Source organism: Kryptolebias marmoratus, linkage group LG4 (genome assembly GCF_001649575.2).
Source record: "Kryptolebias marmoratus isolate JLee-2015 linkage group LG4, ASM164957v2, whole genome shotgun sequence".
In the NCBI taxonomy this organism is placed as follows: Eukaryota; Metazoa; Chordata; class Actinopteri; order Cyprinodontiformes; family Rivulidae; genus Kryptolebias; species Kryptolebias marmoratus.
The window spans coordinates 9,230,765-9,255,251 of NC_051433.1; the positions used below are offsets into that span (position 1 = coordinate 9,230,765).

The 24,487-nt window shown below is 39.4% G+C and overlaps 4 protein-coding genes across 5 annotated transcripts in view; 2 read left to right on the top strand and 2 right to left on the bottom strand.

Annotated features, from left to right (window-relative positions):
* Positions 1-5,293, bottom strand: part of tespa1 (thymocyte expressed, positive selection associated 1) — an 11,301-nt gene extending 6,008 nt beyond the window's left edge. The window contains exons 1-5 of the mRNA XM_017408528.3: positions 4,974-5,293; positions 2,101-2,278; positions 1,820-1,862; positions 859-899; positions 105-158 (exon numbers count right to left, since the gene is read on the bottom strand). Coding sequence (XP_017264017.1) covers positions 105-158; positions 859-899; positions 1,820-1,862; positions 2,101-2,233 — 271 coding nt within the window. The 5' untranslated portion in view covers positions 2,234-2,278; positions 4,974-5,293. The remainder of the gene's footprint in view (positions 1-104; positions 159-858; positions 900-1,819; positions 1,863-2,100; positions 2,279-4,973) is intronic.
* A 3,248-nt stretch (positions 5,294-8,541) lies between these two features.
* Positions 8,542-15,167, top strand: sp1 (sp1 transcription factor). Its single transcript, XM_017408526.3, has 6 exons — positions 8,542-8,661; positions 9,195-9,268; positions 10,063-11,455; positions 12,373-12,514; positions 12,705-12,895; positions 13,298-15,167. The coding sequence occupies exons 1-6, from the start codon at positions 8,655-8,657 to the stop codon at positions 13,597-13,599; spliced, it is 2,109 nt and encodes a 702-aa protein (XP_017264015.1). The 5' UTR covers positions 8,542-8,654; the 3' UTR covers positions 13,600-15,167.
* Positions 15,168-15,209: 42 nt separating this feature from the next.
* LOC108231533 (cell division cycle-associated protein 7) lies at positions 15,210-20,096 on the bottom strand. 2 transcript variants are annotated; one of them, XM_017408617.3, is made up of 9 exons: positions 19,978-20,096; positions 19,779-19,895; positions 19,304-19,660; positions 18,707-18,802; positions 18,416-18,568; positions 17,539-17,682; positions 16,887-17,036; positions 15,643-15,779; positions 15,210-15,385 (listed from the first exon to the last, which is right to left on the bottom strand). In XM_017408617.3, the coding sequence occupies exons 1-9, from the start codon at positions 19,987-19,989 to the stop codon at positions 15,334-15,336; spliced, it is 1,218 nt and encodes a 405-aa protein (XP_017264106.1). In that variant the 5' UTR covers positions 19,990-20,096; the 3' UTR covers positions 15,210-15,333. The 2 variants fall into 2 exon arrangements, with proteins under 2 accessions (XP_017264106.1, XP_024860072.1); XM_025004304.2 differs by having other exon boundaries at positions 17,503-17,682.
* Positions 20,097-21,738: 1,642 nt separating this feature from the next.
* Positions 21,739-24,482, top strand: prr13 (proline rich 13). Its single transcript, XM_017408619.3, has 4 exons — positions 21,739-21,826; positions 22,568-22,631; positions 22,745-23,253; positions 23,984-24,482. The coding sequence occupies exons 2-4, from the start codon at positions 22,616-22,618 to the stop codon at positions 24,032-24,034; spliced, it is 576 nt and encodes a 191-aa protein (XP_017264108.1). The 5' UTR covers positions 21,739-21,826; positions 22,568-22,615; the 3' UTR covers positions 24,035-24,482.
* The last annotated feature ends 5 nt before the right edge of the window (positions 24,483-24,487 follow it).

Here is a 24,487-nt window from a genome sequence, read left to right on the forward strand (position 1 = left end):
CTGTCTCTGTGTGTGGGTGTGGGTGCATGTGTGTGTGTGTGTGTGTGTGTGTGTGTGTGTGTGTGTGTGTGTGTGTGTGTGTGTGTGTGTGTGTGTGAGCTCACCATCAGCTCCAAGACTCAGATCATCAGCTAAGTTGTTGGCCTGAAGTGCAGCTTCTGTAGGTACGGCACAATTCAAAATTAACTTACTAATTTCTGAGTGATGAATAACACAAGGTGTTAGCTGAACTGTATTTACCTAAATATTTGCAATATTTAAACTTACTTCAAGTCCACCATTCAGAAGTTTTACCATCTCGGTTATTAACTCGTCAAAACACGACACTGTTTATTTTTTTGCTTGTTTGTTTGTTTGTTTGGCTGCTCGTTTTTCAAAGGGTTGCCACGTGAGGCAAACTCGATCGAAAGATTTGGCAAATGTTTTGTGACGGATGCTCCTCTGGGTGCAAACTGGGCTCGGGTCTCAGGATGACGAGACCACAGCACTGACTACGGAGCTATCACAGACCCCTAACATGCAACACTGCAAGAGTTTAAATAACTCCGTCCAGCTTACAAAAATACTAATAATGTTCAAGAATTTTCCCAATATGTTAACCAGAGATATTCATCAACACGATGAGCTCATTTACTTTGGGCATTTTCAGTTAACAATTTTTTTAAAGTGACAATTTCAATGTCCTGAAAATATTATTTTATGAACTATTTCAAAGTCAATTTTTTTCATACTACCAACAAATGTAAAGCTTTATTTTAAAGAGCACATTTTTGAGTTTATTATTTCCCTCATGCAGCAGCATTCATGTACTCATGCTGTGAAATCTCTCAGCATTACAGTAAGGTACCAGTTACTCACCAAAACTGAGCTGACGGCTGTTCTCCGCGCTGACATCTGATCTGTAAGACATATGTAATTTTTTAATACAGAAATACAAACACACATATCCGGTTAGTGTCATTTGCATGCATCTATCAAATATGAGGCTGTGTTTGCATGGCTGGCTCCATCTAGAAAATAGATAGCAGGCGGGTTACAGTACAACCTTGTTGGACTTTCTGTAATCGCCTTTCAACAGGCTGCTGAAGTCTTGCAACTTCCTCTTGTAGAAATATTCACACTCAGGTTAACGCCAAACCGAATGCTGCTCATTTTCACTTTGAATTCTGAGAATGCATGTTACCAGCAGTCATGTCTTTCAATGCAATCACATGTGTTAAGACTCATTCAGATAGAGATATTTTGTCATATAAAGCACGTGACTGCTTGCCACAACTGCTTCCCTGTCAGTGGCTGACGTACAAAGCATGAAATACTCTTCCTCCTTCCTCCACTCAGTTTCATAAAAGAAAGACGGAACTTTTATTTCCTATTAGTTAGATAATTGCTGTACTAAATCACAAGACAATGTCAGATGTAACAAAGAGCCAAAAGTGACTTTTTAAATTCATCTGGGGCTTTTTTTTTTGACGTTTTTATCTTTTATATCAGAAGACCGTTATCAGCTCTGAATAACTCAAAAATGTTAGCCAACTCAAGAAAAAGTTGCCTCAGTGCATTTCTTTTGTGGCTGACTGAAAGTTTGTTTTTATTCTTATATTTTTTTCCAATGGAACTATAAGAAAAGATCATCTAAGGTACGACAGCAGTACTGTGGCCACTTTGCCGCATCATCTTCCTGTAGCACTTCAGAGTTTCCACTCTCTGCTCGCTGTTGTTTGCTACAGTTGGTTTCCAGTGAGCTGCACCTCATCCTTTAGAAGCTGTCAGAGACAACGCTCAGAAAATATTGACATATAACAAAAACAAGGTGACTCACCCACAACCAAGAAGCCAGCTCTCAATCTTTCCAGTGAAGCTTGCTGTGGAAATCACAAACCTATGAGTTATTCTCATCTAATAGGTGTTATTTGATCTCAAAGTTCATAATCACTGATGAAAGTTTAGTACTGAGTCTTTCACTCTTTCTGCTCAAAGACATCATCAGTCTTTATGTGTGTATATTTCAGCGTGTATTTGTAACGCTCAAAAACAGTGCAAGGCAGCAGTGCACAAAATATTCTGCTAAGTTCTGAAAGTAGATTTGTTGCAAGATCTCACCGTCAGAAAACACATCGTCATCCGCTAGAGAGGCTGACGGGGGGCCGAACCCATCAGGTTCCTCCAAAGTGGACCACTGTCGGCTGCTGTTGATCCAGGCTCGCCGCTTCACTGTGGACGATGAGCTCGCCATCGTCGCAGTTCACAAACAGCCGAGGAGCATGGTGGCTTTCTGATGCTGTCATGGCACAAGGACAGAACCAGACATTAAACATGGTTTCAGGGTTTATTGTTGTTTGCTTTAAGAGACTGAGGACGCTAATATTTTCATTTCGAATTGGGTTATAATCTGTGTTTTCTGAAAGTGTCTTTCACATCGAGTTTTACACCAAAGGTGATAACCAGGATGCATTTTTATTGACCAAAATAACAAAGTTTCAAGTTAAAGAAACTTTTTAAGTAGTAGTTTACAGAGTAACGCTCAAAATGCTATTTCACTTTTTTTTAAAAGTTAGTTTCAAGTTATCTTGAAACTTAAAAATTCAAACTAATTTGTTACACCTTTCGCAGACATTAGAACAAATAATATAATTTGTTTTTATTCATCTTTACTGACAAATACAAAACATACAAAAAAGAGGGTTATTTTATAAAAACATAAAAATAAAAGCACTTTAAAAGATTTTCTACCATCAGCAGTGTATCTAGTAGTAGATGAGGATGTCAAGACACCAAAGATTGATCCTTCCCATCAAGAATCTGTTGTGACTCATTGCTCGGGTACAAACTCACCAGAAATATATCTCAATGACAAATTGTGAAAAACTGAGTTATTTTTACATCTATAGTGCATAATATTCAAAGAGTCTGAGGAAATGTATTTACATGAAGGCCAAACCATGAAAGCACTGTCAGATGAACATGACTCTGAAGCCCTCTGGCATGGCTGCATGAAAATGAGTCCATTTGTGTGGGCTCAGCTGTGCCTATGAAAACTACTGTGACTTCACACAGTCCACTCCTACATCCAAAAAATGAAACCTGAAACTGTTATTACTCAGACAGCACAAATTTAACTCTGCACAGAAACGCCACAAAGTTCTCCAGATACAAGTTCATAAAAAAAGACTGAGTTATAAATGACATGTTCAAAAATCTGCATGTTTGATGGTATACTGGTCCATCGGTGGCTTTGATATTCATCACTGGGCATCTGAATATGATGCAAAGCTCCACTGATAAAAAGAGATATTGCATGCTGCAATTTTGGAAAGACACACTTCATCAAAGCAGTCATTTTCTCCTGGAGGTATGTGGTTATTTGAGCAGAATTCAGAACAACTTAAATCTGTGTGGCTTTAGCGTGCGCGCTCTTGACCTACCTGGCCGTCACAGATCTGCCTTCTTAATAAAAATGTGGCTCAACGTGTGGACCTGAGTACTCAACAAGAGAGGACACAAACTCCTTTTGATAAACACTTGATATCCTAAGACACCTTGAAGAACGCTCCTCAGCTTTTGTGGAAATATGGTTTGTAAAAGCAGCATACGGCATACATAAAAAAACAATTCTGTTTCAATATATTTCTGAAAAAAATAAACAAAGTGAACATCTTTTTATTGATAAAGATGATATTTATATTGAAGACAGGCCGTTTAACGTTAACATGAAACACTGCTTTAAGAACCTGAGAGCTAGCACAGTGACAAAAGATCACAGTTTATGAAAACCCCAATGTGATAGCATTTCATGTTCAAAATTCAGAATAAATCTTACAGCAGAATCAACTAAAGGTGCAAAACTGCGTGAGGCAAAAGCAGACTGTGCAATCGGTTTACCAAGGCAGTGGCCCAGGTCCCCGAGATTTAGGGCATCTCGAAAAAAGTATTAGTGTTTTTTATGAATGAGGAAACCCACATCACTGGGGAGAGTTTTATTGTGTTGAAGCCAACGTGTGGCTTTCTGCTTAGTTTGATACAGATTTTTTAGACAGTTTAGGCCAATACAGTACTATAGTTTTACTAAACGACTTTACTCTGTGTACTTCTGAGCCCACATGCTTTTTAAATCCCCCTTTTTTTGTAAAAGACTGAAGTAGTTGCTGTTTTATGTAATTATTCTATAATCTCACCTTCATCTTGAGGTCCACACAGCAAATTCCCTTTATGAATTTTATCAAATAACCTAATATTTTTCATCAAGTCAGGTAGCAGGTGCTTTTTTGTCCCAGACTTTAGACATTTTTAAAAACAGAAACTCTGTTTTTCTTACCTTACTTTTTTATTGTTGATATTGCTTTATAAAAGATTGCTGCAGTGTTGCTTGTTATTTGGTATATATATATATTTTTTTTTAAAAAGACTTAAAATACTTTAAAAAATTAACTGTGACAGAGGACTTTCTCTTTCAGACGGTAGGCTTTTCTGGGCCTCAGACGTTAGATATTACACAGCTTTGCTTTGTGTTACTAAACACCTTGACGTTAATGCGCACGTAGTCAGTGTTGTAATTTGTATAAACTTTAAAAAGAAAATGTTGATAAGGCCCCAAAAGTAGCTCTATCTCAGGGGCCCACAACATTCTTAATCCTGCTCTGGTGTGAGGTGCCACATACAAACATAATAGCTGATTTTATTAAAATAAGATTTTCAGAGAATAAACAGCCTCTGCTCATTTTTATTCAGTGCTTTAAAAATGAAACATCAGCTCAGGTATGGTGGAAAGTGTTAAGGATATGGCTTTTATGTTTCAACTTTCTGAATTAGACTAAAAAAAAAAAGTTTTGCCCATTTTTTATGATAAGGAAACTTTGTCTCTGTAGGCTATGAATGTAAAAGTATCGATTCTTCCAAACTAGGGTTCTGTTCAGATATGTTTATTTGTTTCAGGCATAAAGCTTCATCTAACTATGAGACAAAGAAATGAGCTTTACCTTCATGGAGGCTGCAGGTTTCAGTTCTGTGTCAGCTCCCGGCGCTCTGTTCTCTGGTTTCCTGTCAGACTCTGTGAGATAACTTCAGCTTCATCCGCAGCTTTTAGTAGACGCTTCGGGCGCGCACAGCATTGTGGGATTTATCGGCGATGGAGGTGCCTGATAACGGGTCTCTGCCGCGGCTGGGCTCGGTGGGCTAGAGCGCAGGGCTTCATATAGGAAGTGAATTTGCGTCTCATCTGAGACAGAAAAAAGAAAAAGTTGTCGGCGTGGGACGCAGCTGCTCGAACAGACTCACACTCCGTCGTGTTGCTGGAAATGTGCTAATTAAAATACAGTACCGCCTGATTTACAAATCAGGAAACGGTGAACTTCTTTATACCGCGGTGGCAACTCCACCCCGACACCAAAAGAAGCGCATTTAATCCGACAGAATGCGACATTTGGATTTGGATTTCTGCACAGCGCAACTTTAATGGGCGCTTTTTTTTATCGAGCAGGTTGGATGTGTTTGCAGTATTCTTGATGCGTGCGTGCTGTTTTCCTGTTCTGCGCCAGTAAGACGTCGATAAACTCACTTTATCTGATCTTTTGAGAACATTTGCAACATTCTTTCACTGTCAAAACACTGCACGAGATAATGTTCACACAGAAATAAATCCTTGTGAAACATTTGACCGCAAATAAAAGTTGTTTTTAAAAAAAACTAGTTCGTGAAATTGTAATTCTTTATTATCTTGGTGTCTTTAAAAACTCTGAAAGTTAGGAGATATATTTCTCCAATTTTAGCTTCTCTCCATTGGCTCCCTGTAAATAATATATAATTTGAAATCTTGCTTCTGACATGCAAAGCTCTCAACAATCAAGCTCCATCTTATATTAAAGAAACTATTGCCCCATATTTTCCTAACAGAGCACTTCAATGTCAAACTGCAGGTTTATTTGTGGTTTCTAGAAGTAAAATGGGAGGCAGAGCTTTGAGTTCTCAGGCTCCTCTCTTGTGGATCCAACTCCCAGTTTCTATCTGTGAGGCTGACACCCTGTCTGCTTTAAAGACTAGGTTTAAGACATTGCTTTTGGACAAATCCTATAGTCAGGGTTGGCTGGAGTATCCTGAGCCATCCTTTAGTTATGCAGCTATAGGCTCAGACTGCTGAAGGACAAACTGATCTGATTTCCTCACTCCGCTGCTGTCCTTACTCTCTCTACTCTCTCTGTTTGTTCGTGAAATCATTGCTGCTATTAACGTGTTCTTCTTAGCGTAGAAACGATTGCTGGACCAGTCCTTGTTGTGTTTGTCGGTCTTTTTCTTCTCTGAAACTCCAGATGGACGCTCGTTCTGGGCCTGGTTCTGGTTCTACTGGATGTTTTTTTTTTCCTGTTAAAAAGAAGTTGTTTCTTAATCCCTCTCACCAACATGCTGCTCAGGTTGGGGTTTGTGACAAAGTGGAGATATGACGCAATCCCCTGACTTCCTTAGATAGATAACGTTAACTAATTGGCATTTCAAAATGTATGTTAATGTACTGTTTTATAAAAGGAATGAAATTACTGTGATTAGATCTGAATTTGATTTGGTCTTTTGTTTAGTCCTCTGAGGTGGCTTTTGTTGTGAAATGCAGCTTTATAAATAAACTGAATTGCATTGATTCATTTAAAGGCATGTGATAAAACAATAAAGGAAAACCCTGAATGTTTAACCCTCTGTATTGAGTAATGTTATGTTGGGACATCTTGCTGATATGGTTTGGCTCCTCTTAAACCCTTTAGGGAAAGAACAGTACTCATCAATACAAAGCTATTATAAGTGAAGATGCTTTGACGGAAACTTTCCATCATGGTCACTTCTCGGACATTAGGAAAAAGAAGTCACTCAAATGTAGTTTTCTAATCTTCAAATGTCAACCCAGGTAAAGCTGACCAGCATCAGAAAGCTTTCCTCTCTTCAAAGCACCAAAATGGACTCTTAAATAAAAGATATTCCATTTGCACAGAAGAGATTTTCAATGTCAAAATGCCATGAAGCTATTCAGGCAGCCCAAATGGGCCTAATGCCATATTTGTCAATTGATTTAACATTTTTGGCTTTTAAGGATTATTGAAAAACGTTTGAACCACTGCTTAAGTATCAAACTAAAAGCCGATCCCATTTGCTGTTCCTTTGGCATTACTTAACCTTTAAAAGCTTGCTGCAACTGGTCCCTCGACTGAAAAGTGGTACCAATATGTCTTTTGTAAAAGATGTTGTTTCGTTTTTTTAAAGCTGCTTGCTAAATTTATGGCTGCATGTTGACTGATGTTTTTCTAGAGCACCTGTTTTACGAAATTGGTGCACTTAAAAATGTTCAAGTGCTGGCTTGAACAGCTACGTGTTAGGTTTTTTATACTGCAACACTTAATGAGAGTCACTGAAAGGCTACTACACAAATGCAGGCAAGATAAAGCCTGTGACGAGCTTGTAAACGTTTAATGCATCATGCATAAATCTGACCAAAGGAAACGAAAACATGGTTGTTTTTTTTCCCCTCTAATTAGTATGTGCACAGATCACTTAATGAGGTATAACTAAATCACCCTGTAATCACCTGTGTTACTGCATTCTGTGGATTACTTCTGCTGCCAGGTTAGTGAGGCTGATGAGAAATTTGGAGGCAGATGAGACAGGCTGCAATGTCTGCATGTGTCACCATGTGTATGAAACAGGGTGTGATGGAAAGAAATGGGTGTCGTTAGTAGTAATAGTCACATGCATGTCCCGGGAAACATCAGTGTGTGACTGGGTGGGTTCAGGCCTGGTCTCAACTCCACCCTCTGTCATGTTTACATGGGTGCATGTGCTGCTTCACTGACAGCCCCCTCGCAGTGATAAAAACCCTCCCACAAACTTTCCACTCCCAGCCCAGAGGCGACCAGTGTGCTGGGACGATATGGGGGCTCTCTCCTCCACCCTGTCTGACTCCTCCCGCCACCTTACTGTTTACAGACAAGGGAGTGGCCAGCAGCCACGGAGGCAAGCCTCAAACGCTCAGGCCTCCCCCTCCTTTCTCCCCACCTCTATGTTCAAAGAAAGAGATAAGCCTCGACTTGATTTCTTTGTCGAACGATAGGCTCGACTCCTACACGGAGCAAGGAGAATTATCAGTATTTACATAGACTAAAATACTCATGACGCCGTTTATGCGGAAAACAGATAACCTAACGTCAATCATGCTCAGGAGTACAACCTACCCTTTTAGTCCCGCCTAATTGTCCGCCTTTAATCAGATTTTATTGGCTGACCGTCGCTCGTTGGGAGAGGCAAGCCTTTCTATTGGACAAACGAACAGTCAATCATAAGTAGCTCTCTGTGAGGTGCGCTTCTTTTATATCTTGGGATAGCGCGGTAGTTCTTCCGGCTGTTACGTTGCGAGTCAGTTGGACATAAATAAAAAATTGTGGCTAACTTTAGTTCAACGTTTGCTTTATAGACTCTGGTGAGATTGTGACTGAAATCACCTGGCATTCCTGCCAGGCTCACTCGTCAGTGTTTGCGTTTCCCGATCCTACCAGACTGCGGCGGTGCATAAATCGAACGCACCCTCCCGCCTCCTTCAAGGGGAGGGAGAACGTTAAGTTTGTGTGAAGTTGTGAAAAGTTGTCAAGCCGAAAAAAGACAAGAGAAACTCCTCCCGTCTTCAAATTATGAACAGTAAGTGAACTTTTAAAACTCGGTGCCGTAGTATTAGCCTACCTTTAACTCAGCAGCGCGAAGTCTCGTCAGAATGTAGCAATTAAACTGCATTAATTGTTAAAAATGGTAGTGTATTTTTGTCGAGTCTGAAACAGTTAAAAAGTGACCAACTAACGTTACTTAACGCTACTTGTTGGTGCTTCTCTTTTTAACTGACATCATCACCTATTTGAAAATGTAGCTGGTACTTTCCCCTTTCCACAAGTAACTAGATGTGTGTATATATATGTATTCAAAACAGCTGAAACTGTGTCGGTCACCTCATTTGGTGTCTAACGAGTTTTCTGAACATTCCTTGTTCAGTTCATGTTAGCTCAGAGGCTAGGTGGCCCTGCGAGGAGCACTCAAAACACAGACTTTGTTGCCTGAGTGTCCGCGTAGCAGCCACGGAAGTTACTAAAGTTGATGTATTTTGAGGGTTTTCGTCCTGTTTTCACTTTGTGTTTTCTTCTACGCGACACGGTTTGAGTCTCACAACTCTTCTTCCGCAGATCAGCAGCAGGGTGAAATGGCCGCTGCGGAGAGCGGCGGAGGATTCAGTCAAAAGCGAAACACAAATTCACAAGTAGGTTAACCACTCGGACTGGTGCCACATCACATGCTTTGTCAGCCTGAACCTGAGACGCGTTCGCTACTTGTTGAATTGATTCTGCGGTCCCGGTCCGGTTGTTGATTTTTCTCCCCGGAGCACATGTCACCGGGGTGGGGAATGGGCAGGTAAATTTCGCCCACACGGGGTGTTCCCGTCTAACCCGGGCACTCCGTGTACGTTTCGCTCGGCCCATTTGGCTGTCCTCGGAGGGGGTGGCTAGAGGAGTGTGCTAGTTTATAGGGCAAAAATAAAGTGTGGGTGGGGATATGGGTGGGTTTGGGGGGAGGGGAAGCCGAGCCCGCCGCTGCTCCTGGAACATGTGGTCCCTCCCATGACCCCCCCTTATCTCCTCTGTGAGACCACTTCCCCTGAGAAGTGCTGCATTAAAACTTCCACCCATGCAAAGGAGAATTTACAAGGATTTTCCTATTTATTATATATAGTCACAGTTTTAATTCACAATGTAGAAAAGGGCTGCATGATTTACAAAAAAATAGAGATAATATTATTGTTTAATATTGCTACAATGATATCAGTTGTGATAAACTCACACCAAGGCCAGTGATTCCGTCAAATTGACCAAATACATCATTAAAATGCAGAATATAAATGCAAGATACTTTAAATATAACACACTACGATTTGTTGCAGTCCACTAAATTTATAAAGTGAAGACTGGTAATGTTTGGATGTAATGGCACACTGCTCCAATTGTGCAGCTTTGCTTGTTTATCATCTTTTTTTACATTGAATTGTTCTGTTTCTAGGACTCACAGCAGCCGTCTCCTCTTGCCTTGTTGGCAGCCACTTGCAGTCGAATTGACACCCCTGGAGAGAACGATTCCCCAGCAGACCAGCAACAGAATCAGCAGCTGGAAATAAATCAGAGTGTTTTCACCTCCAGTGCCAACAGCTGGCAGGATGTCCCTCCTGGTGTTCAGGCATCCTCGGGCTCCAATACTGTCACCACCGACTCCTCAGGGTTGATGACCGGAGGAGACAACAGCAAGGGTAGACAGGGGCTGTCAACATCAGCAGCTGCTGTTAGCTCTCAGGGTCAGCAGCCACAGCAACAGCAATATGTAGTAGCTCAAGCTCCATCTGTGCCAGGTCAACAGGTTCTTACCACCATATCTGGTGTGATGCCCAACATACAGTACCAAGTCATACCCCAGTTTCAGACAATAGATGGCCAGCCACTGCACTTTGCGCATGCTCAACAGGACTCTGCAGCGGGACAAGGACAGCAGTTTCAGATAGTCTCCTCTCCTAATGGCCAGCAAATTATAGCTGCAACTAACAGAGCAGGTGCAGCTGGAAACATCATAACCATGCCCAGTGTCCTTCAGGGAGCCATCCCCATTCAAAATATAACCCTAGGCAATGGTGTGTTACAAAACCAACCCCAGTTCTTGGCAAATATGCCAGTGTCTCTGAACGGAAACATCACTCTGCTGCCCGTCAGTACAGGTGCTACAGGGGGAGATGCAAACGGTAATGGAGACACGGGGGGTAATCAGCTTATACAGCAGCAGCAATCAAAACAGCCAGTGTCTTCTAACAGCGGAGCAGGTTACATGACAAGTGCGTCCACTGTCACAACCCAGGCCACCTCCTCTTATGGAATTACCCAAACACAGAAGAGTAACGGATCAGTCACTGGGACGTTCCAGCAAAACCCAACCACTTCTCTTGGTGTCCCAATTCAGCCAGACACCAGAGATGGGCAGCAGCCTCAGCAAATTCTTATTCAGCCTCAGCAGGTTATCCAAGGCGGAACATCTCTCCAGACCATCCAAGCCAGTGCTGTTGCAACTGCGGGGGGTCAAGTATTTGCAACTCCAACACTCAGCCAGGAAGGGCTTCAAAATCTTCAGATCATGCCAAACACCGGGCCCATCCTTCTGCGCACCGTGGGCCCTAATGGCCAGGTTAGCTGGCAGACCATTCAGATCCAGAGTCCAGCAGGTACACAAATAACACTGGCCCCAGTGCAGTCTCTTCCACAACTTGGGCAGCCTCAGGGAGGAGCTGGGGCAGTACCAGTCAGCACAATGCAGATTCCAAGCCTTCAGACCATAAATCTTAACACACTTGGAAGCACCGGGCTGCAGATGCATCAGCTGCAGGGACTCCCCATCCCCATCACCAGTAATGCAGGTCAGTCATCAGCTTTCAGTAATAATTCATAAGAAAATTAAACTTCTTACACAAATTTTGGAGTGTTAACTCAAATTATGTTTGAATATGATAGATAATGTGAAACTTCTAGGCCATTTTTCCTTATTTGTCATCACTAGTTTTGCTAAATGTTCCTAATATGTCCCTTTGCATCTAAATAATAAATGTCAAGTTGGAAAACAAACTCACTAGTAGCAGCCTAAAACAAGGTTTCATTGTTGTATGTCTTTATTCGATCTCATTGCAGCACTTTGTATAAATGTGGTCACGTCTGGTTCAACCAGTTCAGCTAGCTGACTTTTGCCTGAACTCCTAACTAATGGTTGTGTTTGTTATTTTGTGCTGCATTGCTTCAAATGATGGTTGTTATATTAAAGTTATGCCTTGAGGAAAACCTTTGTATTACAGCGGTGTTATAGCCTGCAACTCTGAACTTTTTGGCTGTTGTCTTTTGTGCTTGCTAGTCTGAATTTGATCAAATCCCAACAGTTGAGAAGAATCAATAACTCATAAATGAGTTGGTTTGAATTACAGATTTGAAGAATAGCTGAGTTTTCTAGGTCTGTCAAAGCTCACATTAAACTATTATTTATATTGTGTCCAGAGGGTTTAGGGCATTAATGTTATAATAAAATTTAGATTCAAATAATGTTTTCTTAGTAATTTCACCTCAAAGCATTTATGGCCTGCTGACCCGATTTGAGTGTTATCTGAAAATAATAAATTGGAATTAAAAATTTAATTTAACAATGCTTTCTGAACTTTACGAGGAATGAAAAGGGAAGATGACTGAAAAACTTGAAATGGAACCTTCAGTAGCTGGAGTGTTTTGAAGTTAATTAATGAAATGGTTTGAGACATTTCATTTATTTGACATACTCATTTTATCTATACAGGAGAGCAGTCGTTGCAAACCGGTGGAGAAAGTTTGGGTGACAGTACAGTTATGGGCGAGGAGGATATGAATTCACCACCTCAGGGCCGCCGAAGCCGCAGAGAAGCCTGTACCTGTCCGTTCTGCAAAGATGGAGAGGCACGGTATGTAACTGAACTCTGTCTGATTATCTTATGAGAACATTAAATAATATACCATTCTGAATCTCAGTGAGGATCAAATTTTTTCTATACTAATTGTAGATAATCATCCCACAGACAAAGCTGAGTATCAGATGGACAAGTAATTCTTCCAAACTCTTATGTGTGTGTATCTTTCTTTAACATCAAGCAGAGATCCAAATAAAAAGAAGCAGCACATCTGTCACATCGTCGGCTGTGGAAAGATCTACGGCAAGACGTCCCACCTTAGAGCCCATCTTCGCTGGCACACGGGAGAACGTCCGTTTGTCTGCAGCTGGGCTTTTTGTGGCAAACGATTCACTCGCTCAGATGAGCTGCAGCGCCACAAGAGAACACACACAGGTACGGTGGATTCAGTGAAGTAGTAAGAGATAGGCCTGCTTGATTCTGTTTGAGCTGCTTTCAGTTTCCTGGTGTTATGCATGCTTGCACACTGGGGCAACTGAATAAAACTGAACCACTGCTACTTATAACATATATACTTTTAATAAGTATGAATGCTTTTAGGAAAGTACAGTTGTGAGCTTTGTAAAAATTGTAAGTAACTTGCTTGTCAGTGTGTAAATAGAAGAAAACTCACTGTGCCAAAATGAGGTTTAACAGATTTTTATTTTTCCTTCAACTATAATACAAAGTCTCACTTTTTAAATTTTTTTTAAACCATAGTAGCCAGCAGTCTTAGTCCGAGAAACCATCAGGAGCACTTGTTTAACATGCTTGCTTTCCCCCCATTTTTTTTTCCAGGTGAGAAAAGGTTTGGTTGCCCCGAGTGTACAAAACGCTTCATGCGCAGCGACCACCTCTCAAAGCACATCAAGACCCATTCAAACAAGAAAGTACCTCCTGTTTCCAGCATCACAGTGTCAACAGATGCTGCTTCCCCTGCAGCAGGAACAGAAGCCAGTATGGGAGTGGGGTCAGCCAATGAGCAGCACACCATTGTCACCATGGAAACCTTATCTGCAGAAAACCTCGCTCGATTAGCCAACAGTGGTATCAGCATGATGCAGGTGGACCTTCACCAGATCAACGGCAACAGCTACTAAAAATGGAAGAGAAGGATTGTCTCGGTGGATCTTGGATTGAGACATTTGAGGTGAAAAAGGGCGCGTTACTCGAGAACCTCCTAGGGGTCTCATATGCATCACGACAGACACTAACAATTTGTAGAGCGGGGACAGAAATTAGACTTCCATATTCTATGTAGATACCTGTGGCATTTAAGGCTCAAAGGTGGATGAATGGGATTAAAATATCAAACTATGAGAATCACTGTGAAATCCTGTTTCCTCTGAATGGAAATGGCATTACACTAACATTCATCTCACACAAAGATCCAGTCTTAGTTACCTATCACTGGGATGGCAATAAAAGACACAGGTCAGCACACTTCACGTTGAATCTGTAGCCAATATTCTCAATACAGGCTACATCAGTGAAGAGATGACACTACGTCAGGCTCCTATTATTTTTGTTTTCTCTTTGGCTGTGGGTTTTGCCACTTGTTCACCTCCTGAGTTTCTGATCCATCGAACTGGACTGCTGTCAGGTTCTTCAGGCTTACTGGCCCAAATCATCTCAAAAGGAAATGTGTCTTCATTAAATGAAAATATTTAGCAGCAAAGATTAAATCTTCATACTGCGGTGGATGAATATATTTGCAAAGTCACGATTTTAGCGTCCCGGTGTGGACGTGAATACACAAAGTCAGTCATACTGTAGCTGATTGAGGCCAGGAGCGATAATCTGTGTGAGGATGTAGATGTCAGGGCACTGAAGTCCCAAGAATAACTCTTTAACCTCTTTTGTAAGTACACACATTCAAGCCATCATGCTTTAATATCTTTATAAAAGCAAAATATTTTTTGTGTATATATAATTTTTGGTGACTGCTACATAAATTCTTAGAACAGGCAGGGTTATATATGATTGCAAGAGATTGACCTTTGTTTGTCTGTACTATTCATGCACAATCAATCTTAATCTTGATATTTTTATATATGTGTAGATTAAATTTGTAAACGTCAGAGTTTGACATGCATTATACAGTCTAGGTCTTCCTTGTTTTTCCTCCCTGTGGTACACCTAAATTAGACTTGCAGTCATATCAGCTGTTTTTTTTTGTTTTGTTTTGTTTTTTTTTTTAGAAAACTTTTCTTGTTTAGTCATTATGGTCAGTTTGAATGTCATATTTATGACATCCAGAAGTCATAAATATGCAAGCTCCAAACCAAACGTTCACTCATTTTATAAACTAAACTTGGGAATCTTTCTTTGATTTTTTCTTTTCCTCCTATGATACATAATGCCAAAATTTATAACTGGAAAAGATCTGGCTTGAGGTAAACCTTGGATATACACTTCCTGTCATTGTCCAAATGAGTTTCAAAATGTCACAAAAAAATGTTTTGAATGTTTGTTTGTTTCTTTCCTTTACAATTATGCTTTGTAAATTGTAATTTGTGCAATGTACATTTAAAGTGACATTCTATTAAGTTGATTGGACAACAAGTGCTCTTAAACTCCCATCCCATTTTAAATAAGGGATTTTATATTGTATGTTTATACACCAACTGCAAATGCCAACAGCTGGATTAAAATTAAATCTCTCATTTCTTTGGAAGTTTGTGCATTAGCTTACACTCAAACACACACAGCTGGTCAGAAACTTTTATTTGTTTAAAAAGACTGCATATTTAAGGAAGAATAAAAAATGAACATATCTGGCAAGTAGCAAAAAATGCAAAAGTTTGAACAATGGCTCCCCCCAGTGTTAAAAATTACACATTAATTAGCTCTACTTTCTCTTCTCCCTTCAGTTTGTCACGCAGGCTGCAAGGACAGAAATGCAGTTTAGATCATTTGTCCAATAAAACAGGTTAAAAGACTAAGCAGGTTATGGACGGAGCTTTTTAGGTTCCACCTCTGGGTTAGATGTTATATATTACCTAGCTTCAAAACTCACTACAGACCCCTCTGGGTAACAAATTACTTTTTTTTTTTCACTAAGGATTCACTTCAAATCAATGCAGCTACTAGTGGACATTGCCTAAAATGATTTAACTGAGCCTTATGGCGAGGCACCTCACCTGGTAAGGTAGGAGTGGACGTCAGAGAAGCCATGGTACTGAGCCAGGGGGAACAAGATGCCGGTCGGGCAGCGGCCCTCACGCTGACGGCAAAAACTGCAATTACAGATGCCTCTGCAAGGAGGGCACTTCCAATTCTGAGGAGAAAAAGAGGCAAAATAAGAGAAAACTGAAAGACAAACAGTTCCACAAAGACAATCCTGTGCCTGTATAACTGTAGTTAAATATTATTTTTATTTGCAGAACATGTCAGAACAAACTGACTTTTTAAGTCTACTAAGATAACATGCAAATTTCCACATAAAATAAAACTCTGACAACACAAAGATATAAAACCAGGGAAGATATCTGTCATTAGCTTCACGGCTCTATGGTAATAAGAGTTTTAAACTGTTTGGCCTCCATAAAGCACATTTGTTTCAAAAGAAAATTGATAAACTCATAAGAATGAATATTTTTTCTAAATAAACCAGGGTAGAAATTGGTTAATTATCTGTTATTTTCAATTTTCTGGCTCCACATTTTGAGGTCCAAAACTAGTCAGCCAACACGATGCACTAAAATGTTAAAAAAGGGTCCTAACACCACAAAGAAGCTGATGTTCCAGGGAATCTTGATGAACTGACAGATGATTTAAAAAACAAATCTTCACCATTGTTGAAGTCTCATAAGCATCCTTAGGCAGCTCTGATGAGTTGTTGCTGAATAAAAATGCTCAGTAACTTAAAAATGCACATTCTGTATTATGAGCTGTTATTGTGTTAACACACAAACAGCTGATTGTTTTCATTTTGATCCATAAAGATCAGGCTACATCTGACACGTAAACAATTGAAAATTTCAAGTAATTACAGGCGTCTCAGTGTTTTTGGTTTTATTTTTACTGTAAATTTGAAAAACCAATGCTGTTGTTTTTCAGCTTTATTAGCAGAAACTTCTTTCCTCATTTGACCTTCATAGTTTATGGCAATATGCCACCTATATATTTTATAGTGTAGTATTGTTCACAGCAGTGGTGTCCAGTCCTGGTCCTGGAGGGCCACTATCCTGCATGTTTTAGATGTTTCCCTGCTCTTCAGTAGGTCTTCAAGTTCTGCAGAAGCCTGTTAACCACTCAACCAGTCATTCAAATCAGGTGTGTCACAGCAGACAAACACCTAAAACATGCAGGACAGTGGCCCTCCAGGACCAGGTTTGGACACCACTGGTTTACAGTGTCACCACAGGTGCATCGGAGGTCTGACCGGATCCAGCAGTGCTTTCCTGACATCTTCTCCGTATCGGTTCCTCAGGCACGGCCCACAGAACTGACCCTGAATGCCACGACAGTCGTCACTGCGACAGCACGTCTTTGTGTCAACAGTTTTCTGTCTGCACTGATGGCATGTGGAGCCCTGAAAATACAGAGAAACATTAGCTAAAGTACCTAGTAGCAATCCAATAATCATTATATTTAATAATGTTTTAAAACATCCAGAACCACTCTTTACAAGGGAGGTGTTTTTGTAATTAGATCTTTGAGAAATACAAAAAAAGAACAACAAAAAAATTACATCTTACTCCAGTCTAATTGTTAACTATGGTGTGACCAGCAAACATTTATTGCAGGAGGTCCATTAAACCACATCACACAACTAAAATGTACTTTTGCATTTACTCATGTCTTTTTTTTTTTTTGCGTAAATAAATTGCCTGGAAAGGAATGTACAGGCAAGGCTTCCAGGAAATTTTTGTTGGGAATTGTGAATCCAACAAAACTTTATTATGTTTTTGTCACATCAATATCACAGATAGGCAGATGATATATAGATTTTATCGTTTGCAAATATCAGCGCAGACGGTGTGCCCTACAGAACGTACTTGAAAAATAGGTTTTAGATCCTGCTGTGAACTCACTGTGACAGTGTTGTACACTTTATCAGTCATATTGTCTGCAACCAGCTGGAGCTCGTCTTCCGTGATGTCCTCGACTGGACGAATTATATGAGGTTTGCTCTGATTGGGTCGACTGGTGCCACGACGCCGCGGGGCTCGACGCACCTGAAAAGTATAATAATGTTTATTTGTATCGCATTGCGGTGCAATTTTTCATACAGCATGTGCAACGCAAAGTGCTTCACTTAAGACGTAGAAACATTAACAACCCCAAATGTTATCACCAACACATGAGCAGCCAGATCTGTTTGTGTAAAATAAAAATAAAAAAAAAATAGTACAAACACACCAGCCTTCAAGACGACCTGAACATTGAACAAAACAGCACAAGATGACCCAACACACACACACAGACCTAAACCTATTACTAGAAAAACTCATTTAAAAGTTAAATTAAAAAAATTATGCTGAATATACAAAAAACAAAACTACACTCTCAGCTGTCCTCAAGCAGGATCATGGTTTAAAATGTGTTTTGGTTCCAATTTTGAATATTAAAAATCAAAGTACCAGAAACCTGATGGTCCTGGAGGGTTCACAGAATAAAAACTGTTTTCTAATTAGGGCAAAGACCAGTGAAAATTAAAATCAAAACAAAAGAATACAAGCAGCAAGGGCAGAAATGTTTAAAGCTGCTGTAATGTGTGCTCTCGTTCTGCTTTTAGTCAATATTCTTGCAGCTGAGCTTTGGAGTGACTGTGTTTTTATCTTGTTAGGAGGATAAGAAAGAACTACAATAATATCTAATAAATCTATATCTATTTCTAATAAACCAGTTTTATCAATGACTGCACAAGCTGCTTCCACTTTTAATTACTAAGTAAATGGCTGAACTGACCTCTAGCAGCTCTTCCTCTAAGCTGAGCTCGGTATCTGCCTCTTTAGGAGGCGACGGCTCCTCACTCCCCCTCATTGAGCGGGTTAGTCTGCGAGATGCCCGCTCTGGGTTCTTCTTGGACTCCCTTCCAGTCAAACCAGACCGAGGTGGACGCTGTAAGTTGGACAGAATCAGCACAATCCACCGGTCCCTAACAGAGTGCAACCTTTTTCATATCATGGCCTAATTTTTGAAGAGTGGCAAAGGGATGGTTAGTTAGCTGAACGGCTCCCCATTTTCCACCGTACTCACGGAGCTTCGTTCTTTCGTTTTCTGCTTGCCTGCGTGTTTTTTCAAAAGCCCTGCTCCTCCCGGCATTTTCTGGAGATCTGCCATCAGCTGAGCCAACTGTGAATGAACACAATGACAGATTAACCTCCCAGGTGACTTTTGACACCCAAATGTACCAGCGCTTCATACTTAATACTTTTGCATTGAACTAGCAACACCTTTTCAAGCGCCAGCCCTAAAACATGAAGTACTGCTGACAGGCTTAATGTTCCCTACTCTTACTCAGTGATTGGCTGCTGAGAATGGATATAAACACTGCCAGGAAAACATATCAAATGAAGATGTGACATCCTAACATCAGAATCAAGTTATGAGAATAAAAGCTCAATCTTAACTTTAGTCAGAATGACATCAACTGTGCCTGCTGCAGTGGTGTTTTTCCAAGCAGAGGTTTTAAATGTTCAGAATAGTCCCTTATTTTGAGAAACATCCTGCAAACCAGTAGTGAGTGTTTTGTAAATATTGAGGATGCTTTCTAGGAGTACCTCCAGTATTTTAAACCCAAGATACTCAATCGTCTACTTCAAATACAGTCTGTTCATCGTGTTTTTAAGTCACCATTGCTTTGTTAGCCTTGATGTTTTCTTCTCTCTTGGCCAAGAAATTATCTGAAACATCTTCAGTCGAATCAGATCCTCGTCCCTCGGGCTGGGTCACTTCTGTCTCCTCATCCTCAGATTTCACATCACGCCTTCCCTTTTTATTCCTTTTGCTCTTCCTTGCCCTCTGCACCCCTCTGGTCGCTGTCACTTCATCTTCCTCCTCATAATAATCTGTGGAGTCCTGGGAAGAGGGAGCAGAGCCCAGAGCAATCCTCAGCCTGAAGGGTCTGCAGGTCGCAGATGGTTCAGATGGGACTCCTGGCTGCCTCTTGGGAGGAATGTCAGGGCTGGCTTCTCGATCACAATCTGAATTCTGTATGCAAATTGGAATAATGGCTCATTTGTTGAGAACCATCATTGAAAAAAAAAAGTTTTTTAAAAGTGGAATACTGAAAACCAACTGAACTCACATAACAATTTGTAAAACTTACCGTATCCCGGATCTCCGTGTCAGAAAAACCGTAAAATGTTGCATCATTTTCCGAATCCTCCGCAAACACTTCAGCTAGTTTTCTTAAACCAGAGCTCGTTCCCGCAACACTTTCCGCCTGTAAACAAACATGCAAATATAAATATAATAAAATCAATATTTGTGGTCAATTTGAACTGAATACAAGCACTTATTTTTACCATTTTATTCATGACTCGACGAGCGCGAGCATCCAAAGTTTAGCTAGCTTATCCCACGCGCAGGTTGATTTTTTTTTCTTTTTCTTTTTAAAGATTAGAAAGTAGATGCGCGCGTTTTGATTACCTCGGACGCACGCACATAGCCGAGGAGGGCGGTGCGTTGTGTGTGAGGGTTGAATTCTAACTCCGCCCTCACAAGTTAATGCGAACAATTTACAAAGACACCAAAATAAATACTTTTCCATGTGAAAAATGCTTCAAGGGAGTCACAGTGGAAGAAGATTGGGATAACTAAAAAGATGGATAAATGCTTTACATTTAACGTTACACTTACATTATTTGTCATTTTATAGATAGATAGATAGATAGATAGATAGATAGATAGATAGATAGATAGATAGATAGATAGATAGATAGATAGATAGATAGATAGATAGATAGATAGATAGATAGATAGATAGATAGATAGATAGATAGATAGATAGATAGATAGATAGATAGATAGATAGATAGTGATCTTAATGGACCCCCAAAGTATCTCTATAGCCCTGATCTTAGTGGATGGTTTTGATTGTTGTTCAAGAAGCACAAAAGTGTCATATTTCAACACTTTGTTGTGGAATCAAAACTTGTTTATTTACACTCACACCTAATTACTAATTAAGCCACTTTTATGACATTTAATTTGGAATGTATTATTTGAAAGTTTTATGTTTATGAGATTAATAATGCTGTATTGGTTGTTGGAACTGTGACCTAAATTCCTGTCTGACAAATCATTGTCATGGGAACACATTAGTCACTCTTCAGCATTTTCTGAAGACATTTTCCCCTATGACGTGGAATTTCCAAAGTACAAAACTATAGAAGCTGATTTGTTTTAGATTTAGTGTAGGTACACATTTTACACTTAACTCAATGACATTTCTTTTAGAATTTGCACAAGAGACTTTTATCAGCTCAAAAACTACAGGTGTAGAATCATTGATGTCCTCTTACGTGGTATTTAAATATTACTGAAGACTTTTCTTAAAAGAACCACTCATGGTGGCTGCGTGGGCCTTTTAAAGCAGACATCTGAAGTTATTACCATATGAATATTTGTTTAGTTTAATGTCAGTAAATGATGGGAAGGTAAAGTGCTCCTTCAAAGCCAGTAAGCAAACATCTGAACAATATTCCATTCTATAAGAGTCTGTTTAAAGTAAAGTTTAGTTCGAAAGAGCGATATATAAAAAAGATTTGTTTCATGTTCATCTAAACATACAGATAAATATTTTTAAATAGCTCTACTACCTGGATGACTAACTTAACCTTAACAGACAGTTATTATATTTTTTATTGATAAAGTATTAAACTTAAACTGTGAATATTCAATTAAAGCAACCCTTACTATTTTAACCTCATAATTCTTGATGACTTGTTTTTTAAGAAAAGCATTTATGTGGAGTAATACCACATACCTTTGACAAATGTTCTTTTATTTATACATTTATTTTCCATTATAAAACACAAGGATCCATGAGTAGCATGTTTAGATGCTGACAGAGCTGGCAGCTGATGTAATGGATATTTGTGCCATAAATAAGTACACAGGTGCAGTATTTTCCAATCAGGTGTATGTTTGTTTTTCAACCGGTGACTCCTTACCAACAGAGTTCAAGAGAGAGTGACGTTTCCAGTGCTTTTTGTTCTCACAGCAAAAGAGAAAATAGTAGATCAGCTTTTCTCTTTTTTTTTCCATTCTCCTCTGACGTACGTGCGTCATTTAAGAGGGCGTGGCTTCGTGGGCCAAACGTCTCAATGCGGAAGTGAAACGCGACCAACTTCACAACAGCAACGCTAACAGGTAAACCTATAACTTATCTTAGACGTATTAGAAAATGTTTTTGAAATAAAACATTCCAGGTAATCAAAATCAGCATTTTGGGATTTTAAACAAACTTGAGTAAAACAGAGAATTTGATGGTATTTATTTATTTGTGCTGAGTAAGTTGCTGTTTTCCAGGAACTGGACCACAGTTAAACATCGGGTACATCCTGTTTTTGTTTTGTTTTTGGCAACATAATTCTGGATATTTATCTGTTCGGGTGCTTTTTATGAGTTGTAAGACAATGTTTTAGATGTATTGAACACTCCACAGCTAAAAGATTCACCAAACTGTTTCTAAAACAGCAATCCTGCCTGAAGAAATTTTTTTAAAAAAATTATTTACATTATTGCATAATAGAATTTTGAAAGCACTTTGAGTTTGACATGTTTGAAAAGTGCCATATAAATAAAGCTGAACTGAAAGCTTTAGTTAAAAGTGCTGTTAATTTGTATGGAACTGATAGTTATTTCTAAAATGGTATATCTCTGTAAACATCTTTGCTTCTTTAAGCCTACTTTTAAAGAACTGAGCAACTTTTCTTTTTTCCCAGAAGAAATTTAGTTTTTTTTTTAATTGGTTGAACAAATAAGTGTAGAATTTTGTATAAGAAGAGACAGAATGCAGTTACACAGGTTGTTTATGAAGACGGTTTAGGCACTTTTAATTGTATTTTATTAAATGACTAAACTGTGCATATCTTCTGTTTGTTTTCACAGGGCTGTGTGAGACTCCTGTGCTTATTTGATCAAATTATCATAAAAGCTATGTGGCCCAATCAAGGTGGGAAATCAAACAAACAACGTTTTTTGAGATGTTTTGTACAATCTATATGTTATCACTTTAACTGAAGCATAAGTATGTATAAGTATGTTGCTTTTTTTTATCTGTATCAGGTCCTCCTCCTCCAATGGGCCAACCAAACCCTGCCTTCCCTCCTGGTTACAACCCTACATTACCTTCTGTTCCTCCACCAGGAGTCTTCCCCCAGGTTCCAAACCCTGGATACCCTGCAGGCCAGTTCCCAGCACCCACGAACCCAGCCATGGTACCAAACCTGCAACCAGGGGTGATGCCTTACGGAGCTCCTGGACCTCAGGCTTATCCTATGGCTCCAGGTGGCTATCCAGCGGTTCCTACTGCAGGTTTTCATCCAGGTCCATACCCACACTCTCCCAAAGGGGGTCATCACAAAGGTCATCACAAAGGTCATCACAAAGATCATCACAAAGGTTATCCTCATCATGGTGGGCTAAATCCCATGGCTGGTGGTTTAGCTGGTGGTTTAGCTGGTGGTTTAGCTGGTGTTGGAGTGGGGCTGGTTGGACACAAAGCTCATAAGAAGATGAAAAAGATGAAGAAGATGAAGAAAGCTCACAAGCATGGGCACTACAAGCATGGCAAGGTGAGTTTATTCTTAAATTATGGATATATGGCAATGTGAAGTTGAACTAAAAAGATCCTCCTGCTACTGACATATTAACATGAAAAAGCCTGAACCTTCACTGGACCTCAGCTTCACACCAGTAAGTTTGAATCCTGTGTGTGATTTAAATTATTCACATTATAATTTAGGAAGAATGCAGATTGTTTATATATATATATATATATATATATATATATATATATATATATATATATATATATATATATATTAGTTGCTTATTTGATCAAGGATTATCATATTAAACAAAAATAAGTCTTTAGATTATACTCTTTAAAGCTCCAGCACAAGTTCTTGTAATTTTTTGCAAGAGCAAAATTATGTTTATCTTGAAAAGGTGACTTTTTGTGCAAAGAACTATCATAACATTCAGTACGATCCAAAATACATTCACTTTGGTGTCTTGAGAGACCATTTTGAGTGGTTAAACCCTGCAAAGTGTTCCTGGAAAAGTTTCCGTGGGGTGTTCATTTTGGCTGCAGAAATGTTTAGGTGTCATTCCATCCACATGAATGCCAAAATCCAGAGTGTTCTCCTGAAAGCATTTTTCACTTCAACTGTAAGAGCTAACTGCTCTCATCTGTTCATTAGAATCACCTTGCAAATCTGACATTTATCAAATCCAGCTTGATTTCATTTAAACTTAGATTTTAATGTTTAAAATGTTTAAACACCCTTCTTTTCTTTACAGTCCTCCAGCAGCAGCAGCAGCAGCAGCAGCAGCAGTAGTGATTCAGACTGAGGCCTTCATTTCAACAATCAGCCTGCATCAAATGCTGCTTTCAAAATGTGCAACACTGACATTAACTAATCACACACAAGTGGCTCTTATCATACAGATTTGCAGTATTTTATATCTTTTATTGTATATTTATGACACTTAAAAAGCCTGAAACTCATTTTCTTTTTGTTTTGGGGATTTGTAATGTTTAAAATAAATGCTCTCCAGTTAGGGTTTCTGTATTATTGCTTTTTTTTTCTTTCTTTTTTATAGACATGCACACACAGATGTAAAATATTGTTTTTGTTTTGGAAATTCTTATGAGTCAAATTAAATAATCTCTGAATGTCTAATGTTACGCAGTTGTTCTGCATTGCTTTAGAGCTCATTTTGATGCAATCCTGCTAAAATTGATTAAATGTGTAAAGTCTGATTATTCTGCTTAATAAACAGATCTTTAAAAAATTCATTATG

Bases quoted from the DNA above. Each gene is read 5' to 3' on its own strand.
- sp1 (XM_017408526.3), top strand. The intron at 11,456-12,372 runs GTCAGTCATCAG...TTATCTATACAG, and splicing joins CCCCATCACCAGTAATGCAG to GAGAGCAGTCGTTGCAAACC. The intron at 12,896-13,297 runs GTACGGTGGATT...TTTTTTTTCCAG, and splicing joins CCACAAGAGAACACACACAG to GTGAGAAAAGGTTTGGTTGC.
- prr13 (XM_017408619.3), top strand. The intron at 23,254-23,983 runs GTGAGTTTATTC...TTTTCTTTACAG, and splicing joins GGCACTACAAGCATGGCAAG to TCCTCCAGCAGCAGCAGCAG.
- LOC108231533 (XM_025004304.2), bottom strand. The intron at 18,803-19,303 runs GTGACTTAAAAA...GTTCATTCACAG, and splicing joins TCAAGGCTAACAAAGCAATG to TTGGCTCAGCTGATGGCAGA. The intron at 17,037-17,502 runs GTACGTTCTGTA...CTGTATTTTCAG, and splicing joins ATCTAAAACCTATTTTTCAA to GGCTCCACATGCCATCAGTG.